Source organism: Uloborus diversus, chromosome 7 (genome assembly GCF_026930045.1).
Source record: "Uloborus diversus isolate 005 chromosome 7, Udiv.v.3.1, whole genome shotgun sequence".
In the NCBI taxonomy this organism is placed as follows: domain Eukaryota; kingdom Metazoa; phylum Arthropoda; class Arachnida; order Araneae; family Uloboridae; genus Uloborus; species Uloborus diversus.
The window spans coordinates 72,525,200-72,549,329 of record NC_072737.1 but is presented as its reverse complement, the minus strand read 5'-3'; the positions used below and the strand labels follow the sequence as shown (position 1 = coordinate 72,549,329).

Sequence of the window (24,130 nt, the reverse complement as noted above, 5' to 3'; positions counted from 1 at the left end):
TGGAAACTGCCTTTCCGAACCGATGATTGGCCATAAAGGGAGAGGGCCTCCCGGATCTTCCGATTTGTCCTACTTGGATTTTTTTTCTCTGGAGCATGCTATGGGGGTGTAGTGTACGAGACACCTATCGCGTAACCAGAAGACCTTTCCCGAAAAAGTGCACCAGATTCAGACCTTTGTGATATGACATGAATATTCAAACGTGTGCGTTGTTCAATGCATCGCTGATGTGAAGCTTGTTTTGCAGATTGCAGACGCTTATTTAAGCATTTTTAAAGGTTTTTTGTCTTTATATTGTTGTTCTTGGTCTTTATTGCCAAGTACCCTCTCCCGGAACGCCGTTTGCTGTTCCAACCCCACATTGAATTGTGAAAGTTGTTTGTTTTGGCAAGGTCTATCACCCGTTTCAGTATGGACCATTAGTTATGCAACACCCTGTATACACACACATATATTCTCTGTTTTATTTATGTAGATTTATATTTTTTTTTACATACTTAGATTCGTGAAATTTCTTCTGTAATATTGTTCTTAAATTTATCTCTCTTATACCTTTGAATGTTCGAAAAAGTAGCTTTTATTGAAGTGCTTAAAATCAATAGTGAAAATTCACAAAAAAAAAGCTCAAACTTTGATAAACTTAACTTAATACTACCTCTTCTACGTCATCAAGTGTTTTTCTTCTCCCTTGCATAACATGAATACCTTTATTTGTTTAAAATATTTTTTTTTTCATGTTAAAAAGATACGTTTGACAAACTTTACCACCACAACTAAATGAAAAAACATGGATTTCATGTAGTAGAACCCTTACTAGTGCAGAATTCCTTATTAATATGGACAGTACATTTGACTTTATCTAGCGCTTTTGCGCTGATTTCATAAAATATATTAGACTTAGTATAGTATAAAAAATGTTTAAAAAAAGAAAAAAAAAATGCTTAGGGAAATTTAGAACTAAATAAATGATCGTTCGGTTTTCCTTCTTCAGTTTTTTTTTCTTAATTTTTAATTCAGGGTTTTTTATTTTACCCTCTTAATTTTCTTTAACTTGTAGTTATATTCAGATACAGTAAAACTTGGGGATGCTGACCATTTCCGGTGCACTACTTTTGTGGCTAACTTAACCAGGTGAGAAACGTAAAGAGGTTGATCTAAATGGTTTTGGAGAAATTCTGTACATGAAAAAAGTGCTTAACTTACACAGGTGGCAAACTTATAAGGGTGCTCAACTTTACTGGTTTTACTGCACCCTATATTGAGATGTTTAGCATGCTCGATAAAGATGTTCAAAAATACCAACAGGTGAAATGAAGCGGAGATTTCTGTATTTAAAAGCAATTTCTGGTATTATTCGCCTGGAGTAAATAGTGATAGTTGCTAAACTGTTGAGCTAAAAAAAAAAAAAAATCAAGTGCACAGGAGAAAACACAGTTTGTTGCAGTTAGCAGAAGCAAAATCACCAATAACACTGTATAAAGTTGTTTTCTTTGGAAGTGCCATAAAGATGCAGCAAGCAGGGGCTCCATCCCCCCTTTCCCAAGTTTAATGGCGCAAATTCCCCCCCCCCCCCCCAACATTTTCTCACCCCTCTTTCTCTTTTTTGTTCTTTATTTTGTTAGCTCTCTTTTTTATTTTATTTATTTTTTAAAATATTTTTTATTTATTTTTTTATTTTTAATTACTATTATTTTATTAAAAGTTTCTGTGCTACGCCTGTGACATACACACACACTAACTAAATAAATAAATGAAATAAAATATAAACAGAAGAAAAAATAATTAAATTAAAAAAATCCCCCCTCCCCCCCCCAAAAAAAAAACATTGATGGCGCAGCTTGCGCCATAATCCCTCCGTGTGGGCACCACTGGTAACAAGTGTCATACTTGCTGGATTCTTATGTTCTAAAATTCCCAGCGAACGAGTATTATATATTTCCCTAAAAATTTCCCTCGCTGTTAAGATTTCTAAATATGATTTTTGAGTAATATTTTTTGTAGGCTCAAAGTTTTACATTTAACTGAAGTTTGTTAATGAAATCAGCAAATATTTACTTAGCAGAGCATCTTTAACAAGCTCAAGTTACGTGAAATCTCAAAATTAGAACAACGTGGTGTCATTTTTTCCGAAGTTCAAAAAATGTTTTAGGGGTCAAAGCAAAACATTTTAAGGGTTCTTCAGAATATGTTACAAGATCATATTACAAGATCAATTTTTAGAGAACTCAAGTTTTATAGTTATCTTAATCTTATGAAAAGTTTTTTTTTTTTTTTTTTTTTTTTTGCGAATTGACTATGTACAAACATTAATCTTCAACATATTTTAAACATGATTGTGCATTAGTATCGGGTGAATAATGCGGACGTACCCAAGAACTACTAACTTGTTGCATTTGACAACTTTAAAAAATAGTTCTGAGATACTTAGGATACTCATGATAGTCATTTTTGTATTCGACACAAACAAAATGCTATGAAAATGTTACTATTCTTAAACGCTTCAATGAAATTTTACAATAATAAGCAATGGAAGAGTGAAACCTTTACAAATTATTTATTGTTCGAATAAGCTCCCTTAAAATCAAATGTTCATAAATACTATTATTCCAAGCTTAAGTGTGCATTATTTAAAGAGTTAAAATGTTTGTATATCATTAGGCTTAAAGAAAAAAAGGGGGGTAATTAAACATGCACAGAGACACGCAAAATAAGTTCGAAATTCCGGCATTGAGTTCGAATTTGATTCTAATTCTGAACTGTGGTTCTTTTCCAGGCGGAATCTTAAAAGTCAATCGGGAGCATTATTTACGGGAAAGAACAAAGCAGCATACTATAGAGCCACGGAATATAAAAGTTCCATTACTTAACATTAAAAGTAAGTATTTGTGCATATCAAACAATTTGATATGAAAAATGTCACTTCACACATAACAAGCAAGCGTATGTAAACATTTGGAAACTAAAAATGAGAGAGCAATAGTGTATCGTACAAAAAATGAGGAATGCACAGTAGGTGGGCCGAAAAAAGGAAATTTTCGAGAAGCAACTTCTAATAGCAAAAAAAAAAAAAAAAAAAAGTTGTGTATTGCCATCCCAAACATGGGAAAAAAATATAAAAAAATTAATATTTATTTCTTCAAATCGCGCATTGGCAGCAAAATTTGAAAAAAAAAAAGTAAAAAGTGGTCAATTTTCGAATATTTCTATAAAAATCCAAATGTTCAAAATTTTTGTTCTTATCGCATTTAAATTCTTCCTTTTAATAGTCTTGTAATATATCTTTGAAAATATTTACATTCCTTTACAGTTTTTAGTTCACGCATAAATTACGTGAAATCAACCAAAAATCGACGTTTTTTGCTTATTTTGTATATTGCAGTATTTCTTCTTTTAAATCCCAGCTGTGCATATTTTTTACAGTAAATGTGCGCTATACATCTGTTTGCTGGAACTGCAATTAAATTATGTTATATTAACAACCCAGAACCCACCCCAATTTGGTGGTTGCACTTGGTGTTCCACCTGCAGTTCCCAAGAAAAATCGTATTGACAGGACTCGTACATTTGTAAAGTAACTTGCAATAATAATAACTATTTGGTTTTAAACAAGTTTCTAAGTTTTGATCAAGGTTTGAAGTTGGACTTGAGACTCAATATTTGCATTGAGGATCGCGAGCATAAAGGTTTTCACAACAATCCATATCTTGTCTCATCCCAAAAAACACCCCACCTACCGACTCACTAATCGGTTTAATGTCCCATTTTACAGCCGAAGTTGTAAAAGAGGACAGTTACTGATTTATGGGTAAAGCATCAGCTGTTTTTGTAAAATTAAATTTTTTTAACTTAGAAAGAACTCGGTCGGAAGAAATCGAAATTTTGGAAACTGACTTAAAAAGCGAGCAAAAGTATTTGATGGATATTGTTAATGTAATACAGGAAGGAAAATGTGACTTGATCTCGCTCCCACAAAAGTAAGACGTTTTAGTCATTAGCTTTCGTTAACGTGTGCTAACGGAATGCCGGGTCTGTATAATATTCAAACTAAACTACTAGTGGAATGAAGGAACTCCTAAATAATATCTTTAAAAATTATGCTTCTATGGTTTGATATAATTTAAATTTTAAAGAAAAGAGCAAACTTCCGTGAAACATGGACTTGTACATTTATTTAAAGTTACAAAATCTACAAGTCAGATGTGTGATAATCTTCCAAACATCGTGGATCCGGTGATTCAATGAAATGTTTACTTTGTTATTTTTTAAAAATTGTTACTGGTCATGGAAATGCACTAAATGCGAAATATAAAAGAGTTGGATTATAGTAGGGTATCTATACAACGCAAAAAAATACCAATCAAGAAACATTTCAAAAGCTACAAGAGAATTTCTTCCATCAATATTAAGATTTGAAGATTCGAACTACAGCAGTCAGTTTCAAGGTCAATGTGTTTACTTCCTCCGCTTTAGTGATGATGTGAAAAACAAAAATATTTTGTCCTTTCGAGAAACTATACAAGTATTCTAAAGTATGTATTCTTAAAATTTCCATGTCACGCAGAGGAAGTGGAATGGATCGTGGAACTGTTCAGTGAATCTGCAGAAATTCATTTGAGGTATTAGACGGAAGAGATGGATTTCTATGAAAACCTTTATATTTTTCAAACATCAGTGCCAAAACTGAGTCGTAAGTCCAACTTCACGCCTTGATCAAAACGTAGAAACTTGTTTAAAACTAATTAGGTGTTATGAAAGTTACTTTACAAATTTATAATTCTTACCAATTAGTCCAGTCTTCTTGGGAATTGTAGGGTGGAAGACAAAGTGCAACCACCTACTTGGGGCGGGTTCTGGGTTGTTAATGCAACACAATATAATTGCAGTTCCAGCAAAGAGCTGTACAGTGCACATTTACTGTAAAAAATACAAAACTGGGATCTAAAAGAAGAAATGCTGCAATATACAAAATAAGCTAAAAATGTCGATTTTTGGTTGATTTCAAGTAAGTTTGAGGCTTATGCGCCACTAAAAAATGTAAAGGAATGTAATTATTTTCGAGGATATATTAAAAGATTATTAAAAAGAAGTATTTAAAAGGGATTAGAACAAAAATTTTGAACACTTGGATTTTTATAAAAATATTTGAAAATTGACCATTTTTTACCTTTTTTTCAAACTTTGCTACCAATGCGCGATCTGAAGACATAATAATTATTTTTTTAGTTATTTCTCCCAAGTTTGGGATGGCAATACACAACTTTTTTTTGCTATTAGAAGTTGCTTCTTGAAAATATCTTTTTTTCGGCCCACCCTAATGTACAGCGGGTCCCCGTTTCACCTTTAAGACTTATATTTTCGTAACCGTTTTTTCTCGATGCATACTTTCATTTGTAAAACTGCTCAAAGTAACGTACAGAAATAAGACATAAAAATATTAAAATGAAAAAAAGTGAAAAAAATATGAAATCAAACTTTTTATACGGCATCTAGTTAATTACAGTTATATTCAGGAAAATGAGCTCCGTTAAAAACAAGACTAACACAAAAAGTATGAAACATTTGCGTCGAAAAGCTTATATACGAATTAAAAGTTCCAAAAAAAGTTCCCTATCTGAAGAATACCTGTAAAGGGCATTGCTGAAGCAAAATACTACTTTTAAATCCTTTTCATTTTGTCATTGAAAAATAAAAGGAAATATTTAACATTGTGCAGCAAATAAATCTTCCGTATTTGAAGAGTGCGTTGCGTAAAGGTGGTGGGGAGGAGGATCCAGAAATATTTGTAAGGGGAGTCAAGTTCCAGCATTATATCTCCTTTGAAAAAAAGTATCAGCTAAGCAGAGGTTTCCCCAAGGAGGATGGCGCACACCCCCTCATATGCTACGGAGAACCCCCTCAGATGATATCAAAACCCTATCAAATTAGACCCCCTCCCCCTCCAAATTCCAGCACACAGATTAGTAACCGTGCAAAAAATAAGACGAGAACACTTAGGACTATCAGAAGAAAGTATTCGAAGTAACATGAAGATTCAAGATATTAAAAGTTTTGACACAAAAAGTAATTATAAACAAACACAATATAGTGGGCCGAATAAGTACATTTTCCCCCCAACTCTAATACGGTGGGAAAGTTAAAAGTTGGGAAGTCGTAAAAAGTGAAAAAAAAAAAAAAGACGTAAAATCGGTGCATATCTGCCACTTGTGCAAGAGGTCTAAAGTTCGTATAAATTAAAAAACCCTGAGTATTCATCATCATCATCCTCGGCTTGACTGCCCAGGGAAAGCCAAGGCGGTCTCCTCCTTTTCTGAGATTCATCTTGGACAGTGCAATTCTCTTCCACAACATCCATCCAAGGCAGCTTTGTTTGGCTATGAAAACTTTCTTTAGAGTAATGCTATTTGCAAGGCGAATGATGTTACCGACTCAATGTAAATGACTAATCTTAATAATGTGAACACGAGGGCGCTTAAATAGATTGTACAGTTTAATATTGCGTCTTTTACGCCAGACTCCACTTTCGTGAATTCCTCCAAAGATGCTTCTTAAGATTCTACGATGAAAGGTACCCAACAGTATTTCCTCCCACATGTTCAGAGTAAGTTAGAACGAGACCAGTAACAGTCCTGTATAGAGATAACTTTGTTGTCCGTCTCGCAATTGCAGCAATGCGTCTCGTATTTGCAGAAAAATATCGTTGTTCTGGGTGAACAACGATCCTAAGTAAATGAAATATGCAACTGTTTCAAACTTCTAGTCCCCAAACACAAGGTAAATACGAGAGGAAAAAAAATCTGCCATTTTGTTTTATCTTGGTTTATTATATAAAGCCCATCGGAACAACCTCTTTCGAAATTGCTATTAAAAGCTTCCATAAGGAATTAATTGCATCTGACTACCAGCATATTGTCATCGGTAAATGTAAGCAATTGGACAGACTTATTGAAAACATTTCCACTGTTGCTGATTTCAGAATTTTTGATAACACTTTCTAAGGCAATTTTGAATCAGAGACACAAAAATGCATCACACTGTCTAACTCTTCTGTCGACGAAAAACTATCAAAGGAGAACCCCAGAACCAAAACTTAGCAGTAAGTCGCATTAAGTGACATATTTATCAAGTTAACAAAAATCAATAGGTTACTAAAAATTTTGATGTTTTTCAATTATTCACTGAGGTTGATGTAATCATAGGTCGCTTTATAGTCGATAAATAAAAGGTGCTAATCAATGTTAAAAAAATTCATATGGTTTTTCCAGTATCTGCTCAAGATAAAAATATGGTCTACGACAAAATTACCTGAACAAAAATCACACTGATAGTCTTCAACAATATCATCTACTTAAGAGACAAGTCTTCGACAAAAACTTCGTAACAACTGCAAAGTAAGCTAATCCCTCTATAGTTATCACAAATTTAGGGGCCTCCTTTTTTGTGGATTGGACACAAAACGGTTTAATGCCAGCCCTCTGGTATAACTTCAGAAACCCTATAACTTTCAGTCTGGTATAATCTGAACATTGCCGTGTGAAGTTAAAGGGCAGTAACTGCAAATTTTTCAGTTCCTTTTTCTTTTTTTGAATTTTTGTCATCTATTATACATTATCTTTATTGTACAAATTCGCTTATTTGGTTTCCGCTGAAAAAAAGGTGCTAAAAAGAAGTCTAATTCCAACATTTCCCTATTGCTAATATTAATCCAAAACGCGTTTCTTCAAATATCTCAAAAACTCATTTCTGCAGATACTGTCATTTAACTGCACACGGCAGAATAATCTTATGAATGAACTCGATCACCTTTGGTCCTCCAAATTTGAAACGTTCAGTCAGTATGAGATCAATTCCAGGTGCTATGCAGTTTTAAGTTCTTTAACAACAACTCCAGAGTTCCTCAAACCTGGTGGATTCCTGAGATCTGGCTCAGCTAATTCCTGAGGAAAAGCAAGAGAGACGGGATTTTTATTTCCATTTAATATATCTTCAAAATTCTCAACACATCTCTCCAAAACTTTAGAGCAATCACTAACTAGCAAACCTACCTACGTGTGAATCACCGATTCGAATAAAACTTTGCACACTTAAAAATACTGGACCCTTTTTTTATTTATCGACACTAAACACTTTTAAAGGGATGAAATATTACGCTAAATAGCGGATAATTGGGAATTAGAGGGTACAATATATCCTTTTATTTAAAACTAGTGGTACCCGCACGACTTTGCCCGTAGTTGAAAATTAAAAGGTCATTCGGTTCGCCTGTATATTTACAAATAATAGATGACGAATTTCTCGCCAATTGGCTATGTTCATTCGCTCTCCCATTCCACGTCATGATAATTTCGTAATTTACTAGTCCATCTTATGATAATTTTGCTCCGGAAAATGTTCTTAAAATTGAAGTAAAAAAAGAACAAAATCGAATTTTTGAAAAATCGCTTCGAGGTGATTTGCCTCAATCCTGCAAACTAACTTTGTGCCAAATTTCATGAAAATCGGCCGAACGGTCTAGGCGCTATGCGCGTTACAGAGATGCAGACATCCTACAGACATACAGACATCCTCCAGACGACATCCAGACATCCTCCAGACATCCAGACACAGAGACTTTCAGCTTTATTATTAGTAAAGATTTTAATTACAAAAAATGATATAATGATTGAAAATACTAAGCAAACTAAAGTTGATGTGTTTCAGGATTTTTCAGAAAATACTATTAATAGGGGTAAACCATCCTTCACAGTATTACCCCGTCACGATGAATAACCGTAAAACTTAAGTTTATCGTAAGAAGGTTATGTTACATATCAATAGAAAGCTCTAATACTTAGCTTTACAATATGTTTTGAATTTTTATTCTTCTATAACTAGGGTTAACGTTACATTTAAGAACACACTTTCATTTTATTCGCACATTTTGAGTTTTTTTACTAGCTTATATTTCAAAACATTTTCAACATAAAAATCTAACAATGGGCATCATTACTTATATTGTCATATGTGTCTTTCATGCCAAATTTATTGAAATCGGAAATGGGGAGGTCAAGTAGGTGATTTTTCCGACATGGAATTGCTCATAGGCAACTAGCCGCGCGACGGGGTAAGATTGCGACGGATGGTTTATTCCTATAAATAGCATTTTCAGAAAAACTTTGAAACACGTCACAGTCTGTTTAGTTTTCTCAAACCGTCAATCATTGTTTTGATTTTTTTAATTTAAATTTAAAATAAAACAATATAACGTACCCTCTAATTTCCAAATATCCAATATTTAGAGGTAATCTATTAAAATAAAGAATAAAATTAGCAGATTTAAAGTAGTGACGTTAAAATAGCTTCTAACTCAAAAAATAATTGAGAAATTTACAAGATGCAAAAGAATTGAAATCTCAAATACTTCATGCAAGTTTCGGTGCAGTACAACCTCGATGTTGGCAAGTAAAAAAAGAAGAGATTTTTATGCAATGAGTTATTAATTGTAAAATTTCAGTGAAATGAAATTATTAGTTTTTTTTTAAAGTAGAGTCTTATTTAAAGAATAAATTATGAATTCAAGGACTAAAGATACACTTTAACTCAAGCTATAATAAATGTTTCAGTTTTAAAATAAATTTTAAGACTTTGTTCACGTGGTGGGTTACGACGTCATTACTGTCAGTTTCCATAGCTGTTTGCTGAAAGATTTTAAATTATTGTAATTATTACTTAATTATTATTTAAACTATAATTATTATTTAATCGTAATTATTATTTAAATTATTTTAATTTATTGTATTAAAAAGTTTTATCGTCCCCAATTTCTATTTGTTAACAAATAAACTATTTGCAATTCATTTTAGCATATAAAAATGATGGATTTTTTTAAAATATTGAATTTTCAAAACTTTCAAGTTCGGTAGCGTTCCCTAAAAGGCATATTGTATGTCGGAAATTTTTATGGAAATCGTCTTTTAGAGCATAAAGCTCTAAAGGATGATAATAGTGATAGCCACCCATGTTTATAATTTTTTCCCCTTGAGAGCCATTAAAATCAAAAATAAGCAATGTGACCGTAAACAGTAAATATAAGTATTATAATAATATTAATAACATGGATAACCATTTCCAACTAAGGATAAAGGGCTGAATAAGTATTTTAGTTACAAGATGATGGGTTGCAGAAAACGTTTACCTTTGTATGAAAACCAAATATAAGATGTGTGTCATTCTCCAGAAGAAGTAATTTTTGAACGCAAATATTTTCCAATTTCGAAACCTTTTGCTTTGTTTTCTTTTTTTTTTTTTTTCATTCTCACATGAAAGTGTTATCAACTAGAAAAAACCATAAACAATGGCCCAGCTAAATTCCAATTATTTCACTCATAAATAAAATAAATAAAAAATGCCTTGTTGACGGAAATGGAAAAAAAAAAGAAACAAAAAAACTTTTAATGTGTAAAAATCGAGGTCAATTTCATTTCAAAGTAGTAATTTTATGAATTGTGCGAACAATAAGCTATTTTAATGATTAGTGAGAATATAATATTAAGCTATCTTAATTAAAGTACGGCTTAATTAGCAATTTCAAATGTATGTTAAAAATAGTGTTTAGTAAGTTTGAGGATATACAGGCAATTTATAAATTTGGCAGAATGTCTATTATTGATGTATTTCCCCTCCATTTTTTATTTTCACCTCAGGAATAATGACATTGATAAGGTCTGTGACGGAGGTGAGGATCTTTCTATTAATATAGGCCTAATAGATACATTTTTCATGGAAATTTTTTTCTTCGTTGCTACAATCTGCATATGAAAACATGCTCACTCCTTTTTTTTTGCATTAATTTAAATTCCTGAAATTTAAGTTTACGGAGTTGAGAAGTTAGAATAACCACACTAAGTTTTTAAAGCAAAATCTATCTTCTTGTTTTCAAACAAAAATCTCACAACTTCAACTATAGCTGAAAATAAACAAGGGGGGCCTTGTATCATGGAAAATAAAATTTAATGTCATTCCTGCCACGCGTTAACGAGGAATGGCATTTTGAGTTTAGGTAACGAGGTGAGAATTTATTGTGTGGCATGAGTCCTTATCCTTCTAAAACAAACTAAAACACAATATTAAAAAATTAAATATACTTAAACAAATTAGTATTTGAGACACTTGTGAAAGGAACAATAAATAAATAAGTATGCACTTTTAATTAAATAAGTAATTAAGCAACATAAACAGCCCCACAAGGTGTGTGACATGCCACAGAGGTGAGAATTCATATGTTGTTAACCAAAAATATACTAAAATAAAAATTATTATTAAAAGAATGTTGGCAGGATTAAATAGATATATTTTTGATGAAATTAAAAATCATTGGTAAATTAATCGTTCCTTAAATTTTTTTTGTAAAAGACGTGTGACAGAAAAGTTACACTTTTTGAAGAATGATCCATAACATTCTTGTCAAGTTAAAAAAACGTATTGTGTATACGCGTGTCTTTCTGCTACAAGAAATCCATCTTGCATTACATTACGTCAGAAGTGCAATATCAAGGAATTTTGGGACTGCTGTTTAGTGTCCAGATGCTCGAACTCTTTTGGCATATAAAAACGGTTTTTCTTAAACACGCTTGGGAAATATTTTTGACATTTGGGCTAGAAAAACGTTGGTTGGTTACAAGATTACATTTTATTTTATTGTCTAACGCCATACGCATACATTTCTCTCGTGCATATACTTATTCATACTACTTCCCAACTGCTCGAAAATAACCAAAAAAATTATTAATGAGCTCAAATAAATAGGATATCATGCCAGAAATAATTAATGCTATTATAACTGCGTTTTTCTGCAGAAGAACAAGTTTTGCTGTGATGATAAGCAAGTGCGTTAAATGCAGCTTATTTTTTAACCGGTCGGTGAAGAAATTTTGTGGGAGGGGAAGAAAACAAACTAGTGAAATTCTTTAAAAAGGTGCTCGAACTGTTCTGAATATATGTTTCAAAATACAAGTCCTTAAATTCAGAAAGGGCGAAATTAATCGAATAGCTGTTATAGGGAAATTACAAACGTTAACTAGGAAAACGAGGCAAAATCTTCTCAGATAATTCAGTCTATTTCAAATACTGACTAATTTTACTTGCTTATGAAAAACAATTTTGCTGTTGATAGTAATTATGATAATTAGACATCATATTTATTTAGAAGATATTTTTTTACTGTATGTTTTCAATTCTGTAAAAATGATTTATGGTTCATAAAAAGTTATTCTCTCTATTTTATCAACTTGACAGCTCAGGTATAGCCTTAGTAAAATTGACTTTGTTTAGTATGTTTGTTTTATACCACTCGGCTGTGAAAGCTTTGCTCGTTGCATTGTATCAGGCGAATTTTGTTTTTGAACAATTTCGGTGCATTATATCGAAATTGTTCACTATAGCGAAAAAATAGAAAAGCGGAAACTAACCCAATTAAGACTTAAGACTTAGACTCTAAGTCTCTTAGATCCTAAGACTTAACCCATTTTTTGTTTTTTTTTTGTTTCCCTTTTTTTTTTGAATTGTAAGAACGAAATAAAAAATATACATATATTGCCATTTTTCAAATAATTATAAATAAAAATAATAGCATAACTCTGAGTAGAAATAGCAAAAAAAAAAAAAAAAAAACTATGTTCCTAACTTCTGCATATGGGTCAAGTATCCCCCCTTGATCTAGGGAGACTTGACCCAACACCTAGGGAGACGTGATCCCCCTTCATGAATGTAAGAAAACTCATAAATACTGAAATCAAAAACGCAAGTCCGATGGTTTTTTTTGCTTAAAACTTTGCTTTTAATTGATACTTGAAGTGAATGAACAAATGTTCACTCCTTAGGTGAAGTGTTACATATATATTTTTTTTAAATAAATCTTACTCCACATCAGCAGAAGGGCAGACGTCTAATTCAAAACTTTATCAGCTCAGACCTAAACAATATTTAAGCCGTTTTAATAAATAACAAATCATTGGGCTTAAAGATTATTAGTATTTTAGTTATTGTCAAATAAAAACAATTTATTAGACCGAAATACTTTAGCTATTCATTAAGTTAAAAAAAAAAAAAAAAAAAAAAAAAAAAAAAAAAAAAAAAAAAAAAAAATCAGGCCTTCATGTTCACAATACTAGAGTCATTACTTAATTAAAATAAAACCATTAGGCCTCAATCATAAAATCTCAGCTATTTATTAGCAAAAATTCATTGAAAAAACATCAAATTAAACAAAAACCTCAAATTAGTCTTAGCTAGGGTCAAAGCATCCAAGGTAGCTTTCTTTTGTTTTCCATAATTTTTTAGCAACGTTATTTAAAACTACCACCTATCAATATATAGCTAGAAAAGTGATTAAAACATAAACACTTTGAAATTCATTTCCCTTAAAACTGGAGGTTAAAATTCAACAAATTCCAAAATCTTCATAAATTTCTTGAAAACCACTGAACATTCTGAAATGGTTTCGCCCAGCAAAATACTTTTGTGTGATTGGTAAGCCAATAATATGTCTAAAGTTTTCCGTAAATATCCTTTTCATGGAAAGAAATCCTCATGGGTCAAGTCTCTTTATGGGTCAAACCTTCCTAGTTTCCCCTAAGTTTATAGGAAGAAACCTACTTTTCTCAAAGCTCATAGGATTGATTGTCCTGTATTTGCGGTTAATAGGAAAAATTAGAAAATCTTAACAGGTAACCTAAAGACAGCTCAATTACGAGGTATAGCAACCAACCATCAATTTTACTGTATAAACTGCCATTTGATACATATTTTATGACTGTTGAAGTAGTATATCATTTTTCATCAAGTCATATATCATTTTCATCTGCTTTTTAATAGTTTATCATTTTATAAAAAATAGAGCGAATTCAAAAATTTAATATGTTTGACAAAAGCAGTCTAAAATTTCTACGTGTCTTTAAGCAAATATTCAGCAACGCTGTTTACTTCTGTTACTACCTTTGCAGGAACAAATCATTCTTCTTTTGTACACTTTAAACACAATCACAGATCTTGTCCATAAAATCAATAACTTTATAGATTCTTTGCTTTACCCATTTTTATGTGTTTAACTTTATCCTCGTGATTCCAGAGTATTCCACCTGAACATCTTCAAATAGGCTTCAGTCAATATGATTTTTGAAGCTTTTATTTATTTCGTTCGCTTCATTTTACGTAACGTTCCAGTGGTATTTAAGCGCACTTTTTCTGGAAATGGTTTCCATTTGATTCACTTTTCGCCTTCGAGATGTCACAGCGATAAAACTTAAGCAGTTATCAATGTTAGAAGGATAATTGCTTTTTTTTTCTAAAGAAGCTGCTTAGTAAGAAGTTTTTAATGTCTTATAAACTTTAACATATCTTAGACATACGACTTTGTCTAATAGTTTGAATTTGTCGACAGTCGCGTAGTAAAAAAGATAGATCGAATTTAATTTTAGCAATTAACCTACAGAAACGACTGTATTAAAAGTCTTTGTCGACAGTTGTGTACAATCAGACTAAATCCACGCATTCAAATAAGTGGGACTGTATTTAATAAATTAAATTGGTCGAGGATTCGAGTTCAAATAATTTTTTTCAGCTTTACTTAACTTACTTTACTTCACTTTACTTAATGAATTGAACTCCTTGAGAAACTTAATAATATGCGACTGCAGTTAAATAATGAACTTTTAGTATGCGATTGTATTTAGACAATCTTATTTTCCGAGAGTCATATAATCAAGATTGTTTTCAGTCTTTTATCGGTTTTAACAGCGGAACATATAGCTCATCGGCGACTTCAGTGGCATACTTCAAAAATTCGAACAGAAATAAATAAACAATGGAGCAAAAAATAAAAATTAAAAACTTAGTGTTTAAAAATCAGAGATAAATATTTTTTCCTGCCACAAAACGGCACAAATCTAAATGACATTGTTATTAAGTGGTAGGTACAAACCACGTAATCAGTATTAGCACATACTTAGAATTTTACAATTTGGAAGGATATTTATCAACTACACATTATGAACTTTAACAACAAAATACAAACAATAACTGTAACGTTGATTTTTTTTTGTGAATATTATAGTATTTGAGAATTAATCTGTAAAAAATAGTATTGCGTAAAATCTTGAATTTCTTTCATTCTTCCAACATCATTTTTATTATTACTGGAAAGTCGCCCGTCAAGGTATGACGGGTGAAAATTGCTTCTACATTTGATCGAAGCCATTGCCTGTTTGGTAAAATTTTGATAGCTGAAATTGTAACCCAAACTCCAGTGGATGAACCCTAAACTCTAGTAGGTAGCGTTTATTGTTGACCATTTTTTCGTTTCTTCATTCCCTTGAAATGACACAGTCTTACCAGTAAAACAGTTGAGTTGCCGGATCGAGTTCAGCCTTGTCACGATCAAGTATATCCCTGCATGTTATACATTACCAAACCATATTATCAAATTATCATGCCTTGAAGCGAGTTTCATTGTTGGACGCGCGTTACTCGAAAATCGACTATTATTTATATGAGGATATTTATTTATTTATTTATTTATTATTATTATTATTTGATATGTGGTATTGAGCGGTACATTTTTATTCGAGCGATACAGGAACTCCATCTCTTAGACGGGTAAATTGTTTTTGTATTTTTCACATTTTGATTCACAGAGAGTCAGAAATTTTTTTTGTGGTGGCACAACTTAAATAAAATACAATGGGGAAAACATTTTAAATTTTATTTCGACATTGTGCGTACAGTGTTCAGACCGATTAAAATTTCACGGACAGCTAAGTATAACTAATAACCTACACTATATTCACCTAGGAGGTGGGTGTTCTGTCGAAAGGGTTTATATGATGAGTTTTAGTTAACTTAATAGTTCCAGAATCAATTAATTCAAAGAGTTATTATAAATAAATTTTCAAAATATTTTTTAAATGTACTGATTTTTAAAAAGTGCATTCGTCGAGGATTACATAATCAAAAATGTGTTAGCACTTATCATCTGATTTTAAATAACGTATGCATTTAATTATGTTACTTATTCATGAGTCAATTCATTTTAATAGACTTTTCAATATATTCTTAACTTGAAAAAAAAAAAAAAAAAAACTTAAAAGAGAGGTAAAAGTTAAAAAAAAATAGCGAATGTGACGAAACTTGCATAAGAGGAATAATGTTTTGAGTATTTTATAAATTCTTGAGCTGGCGTTGCCTTTGAGAAAATAAATTTGGAAATAGTCACATAGTGAGAACGTTTTGCATATAATCAGTCTTAACCGTTTACACCCCGAACTAGTATTGACGGCCATCAGATCGAAGTAATTGTTTAAAATTATGTTTCCGTCATTTTTTTTCGGAATGCCAAAATTTCTTTAATTACTTTATCAAATTTCATAAGTAAGGCATCAATTTAAATATTTGTTTCACCGCTTTCTACGAAAAAGAAAAAAAAAAAACGATTTGGGTGTACTGTCCAAAAAAAAAAAAAAAAACTTCATATTCTGTTCTTCATATGCATCCCGGAATAGAAACGCATTGTCTAGTTCGTGCGTTAATTAGTTAAAGCGTCGTGATACTGCAAGGTTCGATACCTCATGGCCACAAGGTCGAAATAAATCTTTTAATTACTTTTTTTTCTAACGGATTTTTTAACTAATTTTTTTTTTGAATGTAGGATCCGAACGTGAAATGGTAGGCAGCATCCCGGATGATTACAGACCCGTTTTCAGTCGATCAGGACGATATTCTGGACCATGTCTATTCTTAGAGAAAAAATATGTATTGTTATAAATATATATAAGCTCCTTATTGAAAATAAATTCGAATAAGTGTCAAAATAATCGCTGGAAATTCCGCAATTTTTAATATTCGAGTAAAAAATTCTTTTTGCTTTTTGTTATTGAAAAATGTTCACAAAAATTACTATAGATTTGCAGATACTGCTTGGTATGAATGTCTTACAAATTTTTAAAGCAGAACAACATTAAAATCAAATACAATTGCGTTGACATTGTTAAAATAAGTGCAACGTCAAAAGGCGCAAATATACAAAAACTTAATTTTGATTTAGGTTTTACTAGTGGTAGAGCAAGGGAAGGATCACTCTCCTCCCTCCAAGTCGATCTTGGAATTCGCTAAATTTGGAAAGTAGATCAGCAGTTACTTTAGGTTGTCTATGGATAATCTGAACTCTTTTCTGGATTCTGAGGTACTGTTCCGTTGTTGAAATTCGGAAACATGAAATTAATTTCAGCATGAGAAATCGTAGTACAATTTTGTATAAATATTTTTAAAAAATGGAAGGGTCCATTACTCCTGTTGTTAAGATCGTCCTGTTAATAGCGCGAACGCTGTGGGTTTGAACCTTTCTTAAGTCAGAAAATGTAGTTTTTAAATGGCTAATTATCCTCATCCTAATTCTGATCAAAATTTCCATAAATACCTAATCATAACTCATTAAGGCAGGATTGTAATAAACCACAGTTGTTTTATGACACTGAAATCCCCCCCCCCAAGAGAGAAAACAAGAGAGAGTTTGTTTTAACATGGTTTATCGCAGTATTATATACATGATTTCTCCAAGACGTGTATTTTTTTTGGGGGGGGGGGGGAGAGTACGCCATAACGTCCTAAATATTTCATCAAGCTTCAAAAGTACTATAGCCTTTTGAAGATGTTTTTTCGCCTATCAAGTAAACAAATCACATTTTTTCTGTTGCTCAGAAAATTACTTAAAAAACACTCGGTCACTCGGTCGAGCGCAAATGCTTTGCACGGATCAGCTAGTAAGTTGTATTGCCGATCTTAGTATGTCATTTTACTTATACGTAAGATTTATTGCAGCGACCCCTCTCCCCGAAAGTAAACGCTATTTGCGCTAGAGATAAGAGGAAAGAGATAATGTTTCCATTTGTATTACGGTATTATTTTGCACTTTAGTTTTCAGAAACCGACAAAATTCAAGAATTAATGACACATTTTCCAGTCATCGCAATGAAGCATTTGTATATCACGAATAAAATTAAATGTTTAAACAGAACTACTAAAGACTGATGATATTGAAGAAAAGGATTAGCCACTATTTTTAATAATTTTATCTCCGCTGTCAAATGGAGAATGCTAAAAATTGCCTCTGATGAGGATGCTACTTCGCGATAAATATCGAAATCCTAATCATGGTACGGACATTACCATGATTGTTTCGAAAGTTAAGGCATCAGTTGATTGCTATGCATTCACGAACATTCGAGTATCTTTCAAATGTCGTTATTTTTGACAATTGGAGTTGGCGAGCAAAACGAGCAAGAGTGAAGCCCTATAGTACATAAGTAAATGCTGTGATACTTGATAGTTAGTAATCAGTTTTAAATGGAATTTTTCTTAAATCAAACTTACACAAATTCAATGAGCTTTTCTCAAGCAAAACATGCTCGTAGTTAAATTATATTTAATCGAAATTTGAAGATGTATCTATATATTTACTAATACAATGTTTTAAAATAATCCAAATTCATTAAGAATTTTTCTGCCGGATTTTTAAATTGATATCCTTTACGAAGAAGTTGACTATCTATTAGTAAAAGTTGGGTTTGAACAATAATTTCATTCAATACCGTATTCAATCAGATACATTGCTTTACTATAAATAAGTACATTTTCCAGGTACACTCACTCCACCAGTTTTTATAAAGATAATATGGAAAACACTTATAAACGTTCCGGTAAATCTCACCAATTCATTTTTTTTTTAAACAGCCAAAGACAATTTGAATAAGAAAGAAAAAAAAGCCTTCCAAGAATTATTTCCAGGCACGTTAACAAATTCCTTTTTTTTTTCCGCTTGTAGATTCTCAGGATGTTACCTCGAGGGAAATGGTCCTTACTCTTGGTGGCACCTTTTTTACTCCTCATACTACATTCTGCAACAGCCCAAAAGCTTACCCTTGACGCTGATGGGACAGTAAACTTTGAAGTGGTAAGAAACATTTATAGCAAGCTCTTGGTGTAGGTTATTTCCATGCAAGGTACACCATAACACAAAATTGTGGATTTACCTTTTCTTTTCATTTTTTCAAAAAATAATTACACAGGGTGATTTAAAAAAACGTTGACAAAATGATATGGTAGATCAGTCATATCATAAGGATAAAAAATTGCATGGGAACAGAGGGTCGCAAATGCAATGCTAACGCGCTACATGCACACACAGTCAGAAACTAATGGATGCAAAACAGGTCACAAATTCATTACACAAAGGTGATTTTACACAACATCTCAGTTTTTAAGACTGGTTTAAAGCGGTTGTTGAAATGTGTGACCTACAGCTGTAATACATGCGTCGTAGGGGCAAAGCATGCACTGTCGCAAAAACGAACCATTCATCGATTGTTTTGCCGTTGCTGCGACGAATGTATTAGAGCTACTCAAGGCCGTAATTTTTAAAAGCTGCTCTAAGCCTTTCTTAAAAACTAAAACGTTACGTAAAATCTTCTTTGTGACCTGTTTTGCATACATTAGTTTCTGGCTGTGTGTGCGTGTAGCGCGTTAGCATTGCGTTTGGGACCCTCTGTTCCCACATGCAAATTTTTATCCATAAGATATGACTGATCTACCACGTCATTTTGTCAATGTTTTTTTTAATCACCCTGTATACACATAATAGATTCAACTTTAATATTTGTGTAAAATTAAGAACAATTTGTTTGTTTTTTTGTTTTTTTTTTTTTTTACGGATTTTTTGTATGTATTTTTACTGTCAATAAAAATGTTTAGGGGAATTGTAGTGTGAGTCACATTGGTCATGTGTTGTGAATCACATATAAAATGTCAGGTTAAAAACTAATTATATATTCCGTAAATCAAGTAGCAATATAAAATTAAAGAACTACCATTACAAGTTACAACAACCTAAAAAAATTTTTTTTTACTCAACAGCGGAAAAATCAGAAGTTTTTTGTCTTAATAAAATGTATCACTTTCTTTTCGTGTACAGTGATTCACAACTGAGCTTTATCCATGTACACAGAATATGCAACGCTACTGTAGTAGCTACATTGTTTAGTAGTTTGTAGTGTAGCGCACTACTTTTTAAAAAAGTAGTGTAGTGCGTAGTTCAATACAAAAAAATAGTAGTTTGCAGCAATTTCTTGAAACTATACTTTTCAATAAACTTTTTAAATAAAAGCAGATTTTTTAAAAAAGTACTAAGCACTTTTCATAAGAACAGAATAACTTTTCCGAGTAAATGTTATAGTTATGACACATTACTATAATATAATTACTTTATATATGATAATTACAAAATAATTCTACTATAATTACTGTAATATTTCTACATTAATGAGTTTCCCACATAGTACTCAAAGATATGGATTTTTGTAAGGTTAAGAAATATTTTGAATTTTAAATACATTATTTTTTCATTATTCATTTGCAAATGTTGATCTGAAAATGTGTAAGCTAAGTTTTTGAACTTGATATTTTATTTAAATTTATAAGAAATTTTTAAAAAGATGAATAGAAAAATAAAATCTATGTTTTGAAGAAAACTTTGAATTTTAGGGCAAGTATGGGATATCTAAATGTTTTTGAATTTGAAAAAATATTTTTGTGGTACATCTGGGGTATAGGGACGACGTTTTATCAACAGAAAGCTCGAGTTTCTAAATATTTTTTTTTCTTCGATTTGGCCTAGCATACAAGTGCTGGTTTACACTTTCAGACGCCAAGTGGACACGGGTTGCCGTTGCTCAAATTCTATGAAACATTTTTGCGCAATTCTTTTGACATAAGAGAAAAAATATAAGAGGGTACGCAAGGGTTGAAAAAAATCAACTTTCATTTTTTGTGGGACACTATAGTGAGTATGCTCTTTATTTACTTATTTTTTGAAAAGTAGCGAAGTAGCGACTACATTTCAAAAGTGGTTTGTAATCGCTACATTTTCAAAAAAGTAGTTGTAGTTGTAGTTAACTACATTTATAACAAAGTAGTTGTAGTTCGCTACAAAAAAATGCAGTTTTTCCAACCACTGGTCTGGGATACATAAATCAAATATTAATCAAGGTAAAACAACTTATAAATCTCAATTTTTTTGTCATAATAGTATTTTCATAGTCATTTTAAGATTCAGGTTTAGAGCGATCGTCTGAGCATCAAAATCAATCTTTGACCTCACCTTATAGAAGGTACAGATACAATGGTGACCGATCACGTGGGTGACAGGAAATAAAATCGTCTGCTAAACAATGACCTTTAAGAAAGAAAAGTACGGGACAGTGGGGCAAAGTGAAATAGCGGGGCAAAGTAAAAGTAGTCTATTCCAGTCAAGAAACAATTGCCTCTGAAAATCAAAGAATATAATAATACCAGCAATTTTCGAAAACTGATACGCATATTGTAATATTTTGTTGTAAATAAAAAATATTTTTGCTATTATTAAATGATAAAGTAATTGTTATGAACATTTTAAGTGTTAATTGAGATCTGTAAGTATTCAGTACAGTATTGATTTGTTTAATAATATGCTTAGGGGAAACCCGGGCAACGTGAATACCTTAAGATTTTCTTGATTATTGTCCTTTAGTTATAACTTTGAAAATTGAAACAAATGTTTATAATCAGTCTTCATTTAATGAACTTACGTAATGCAGTAACAGTTTTCCTTAATATTAATTACACTATTATATATTAGGCCACTTTTTAACAATGGCATGAATATCCACTTTGCCCTACACCCCGGGTAAAGTAGATTCGGTACTAGGGCAAAGCGAATAACAACATTATTTGTCATGAAACTAAACATCAAAAATAAAATAACTATCGAAAATTAAAGGAACATATCCAAAAAACATTATTTTGCTACAATGCTAATTATTGTAGTTATTACAAACAAAGAAATTGAACTTAAAAATAAAATAAGCATCGAAAATTAAAGGCTCATATTAAAAAATATTTTTTACAATACTAATTATTGCAGTAATTATTAAAATAAAAAAGAAATTAAACTAAAAAAAGTCAACATCCAAAATTTAGGAACATATTAAAAAAAAAAACATTTTTCTGCTACAATACTAATCATTGCAGTTATCAGAAACAAAATCATTACCATTTTCGAATGCTGAACACTCTTTATGACACCACTGAGTACAAATACGACAGTGTATGTAGTTTTCAGTTGACTGATCATCTTCTTCAATGAACATTTCACCACAGAAAATGCACTTTACATCATCAAATTTCTTTACTTTTTTCCTCTTATCGTTCTCTTATGCAGTCCTTTTTTTGTAGCAGATATTTTTGATTTAGTGTTTTTGGTAGTGGTCTTTTTAACAGTCTTCTAAGATGCTTTAGTTGAAACATCACCTAGTTGCTTCATGACAGTCTTTTTTGATTTTTCAAATTTTTGTTTCAAATTGTCCCTTACTGGAGCACTTGTCAGTAGTGTAGATCTTTGTAGCTTTCATTTACGTGTTGTTATTGGTTTAACAGGTTGAGGAATAGGTCATAAAACTGAAAGACTGTAGTAGTTCTTAGTACATCCAGGTTTGGGTGAAGCGGCGGGAACATCATTACCTTGGACTTATTCTGTTGTTTCAGATTCCATGGGAGTATAAGGACAGTGTTCAATGGTAGCATTTTCTTGAGATCTTAAAATTGAAGGACTTCCAGGTTCGGATGAAGAAATTTCTCATGACCAAGCATAGTGAATATGGTATCCACTTTGCCCAATCCGCTTTGCTTTTCAGGTACATTTTTGAGGTTACTAAAAGTTACTAAAAAACCAGAGCATCTAAACTGGTCGTCTACGGATAGTTGAAAGCTATATAACCGTACATCAAATCCTACCCATAACAAAGAACATGTCACAAATAGTATTAAAGTTATAAATGAAACACTAACCTCTGTAAACTAATATTGTTTTCCCCAAAACATACTTTGTTCTGTCACTGGCGTCGCGTGACGCGAACTCGTCGCGACGTGTTTGTCGCACACGTTGCGGCAACAGGCGACCGTTGCTATGACAACGCGGCTGCCGACCTACTAATTATTTGGGATTGGGAGTTATAGGCAAAATTCGCTTTGCCCTGGGTATCCACTATAGTCGGGTTTCCCCTATTTGTATTTTAAGTGCTTGCGGGGCAAAGTGGGAATAGTTCATTTCATTCACTTATTCAATCTTTTGTCAAATCACATACGAACTAATTTATCAATTTATTTGCATTTTTTCATTTAATAATTCCCTTACATATTCATTCATTTACTTATTTTCTTACTCATTCACTACTGTATTAATAGATTAATTTTTTCATTTATTAACTTATTATTTCATTTATTTATTCGTTTATTGTTTCATTTCCTTTTCATTTATTCATTCTTTCTTTTATTTATTCATTTATTTGATCAAAACTATCTTTAATTATCGTATAGAAAATATTTCAGTAGAAAAGTATTTTATTTTTCACTTTGCCCCATGAAAAAAAGAAGTGAAAATTTCCACCCCCCCCCCCACGAAATTTACTGCCAAAAATAAAAAATAATGTTTCAATGCAAGTTTTATTTTAAATATATTGTTCTCTCTTTATGTACTGTAAATTTCAGTTTAAATTTCCAACTTGTTGATTTTGAAAAAAGTAAGTAATCTTAACTACTTCATTTTGCCCCACATTCCCCTACCTGAAAAAAAAAAAAAAAATCATGCATGAAAATGTCTTAAACAGTTTAATTTGGAGTCCAGTGTGGTGGACAGCAAAACCTTCCATCTTTAAACCTTCAAAAGATACAACGAAGCCTTGCCTTTGCACAAATATGTTTGTCAGTTACGAGCTCTCAAGCAAAGGAAAAAAAAAATTCAACAATCTATCAAGATTCCAAGTATATTGTATGTTTTTTTTAAATCTATTTATTAATTTATTTTTGTAAAAACTCTTGGCTACTAAAAACCTGCTAATCAGCATTTTTTTTTCAAACATTTACGTAAAATACCCTACAATCATTGCTTTGATTTACGCATTACATATTTTCTAAACGCATAAAATTCTGTCAACGTGTTCCGCCAAGAAGTTCTAGAAAATCATCTTAATCATCATGGGTTAGGCTCAAAGTCTGTTCTATATCCGCTGATCAGTCC

The 24,130-nt window shown here is 31.7% G+C and overlaps 1 protein-coding gene across 3 annotated transcripts in view; it reads left to right on the top strand.

The window, feature by feature from the left end:
• LOC129227005 (uncharacterized) overlaps positions 1-24,130 on the top strand; it is an 82,055-nt gene that overhangs the window by 16,703 nt on the left and 41,222 nt on the right. The window contains exons 2-3 of one of the 3 annotated variants that reach the window (XM_054861633.1): positions 2,774-2,875; positions 18,848-18,976. In XM_054861633.1, the coding sequence (XP_054717608.1) occupies positions 18,857-18,976 (120 nt within the window). In that variant the 5' untranslated portion in view covers positions 2,774-2,875; positions 18,848-18,856. Of the gene's footprint in view, positions 1-2,773; positions 2,876-14,192; positions 14,334-18,847; positions 18,977-24,130 lie in introns of those variants that run through there. The other 2 variants (XM_054861634.1, XM_054861635.1) reach the window with 2 other exon arrangements.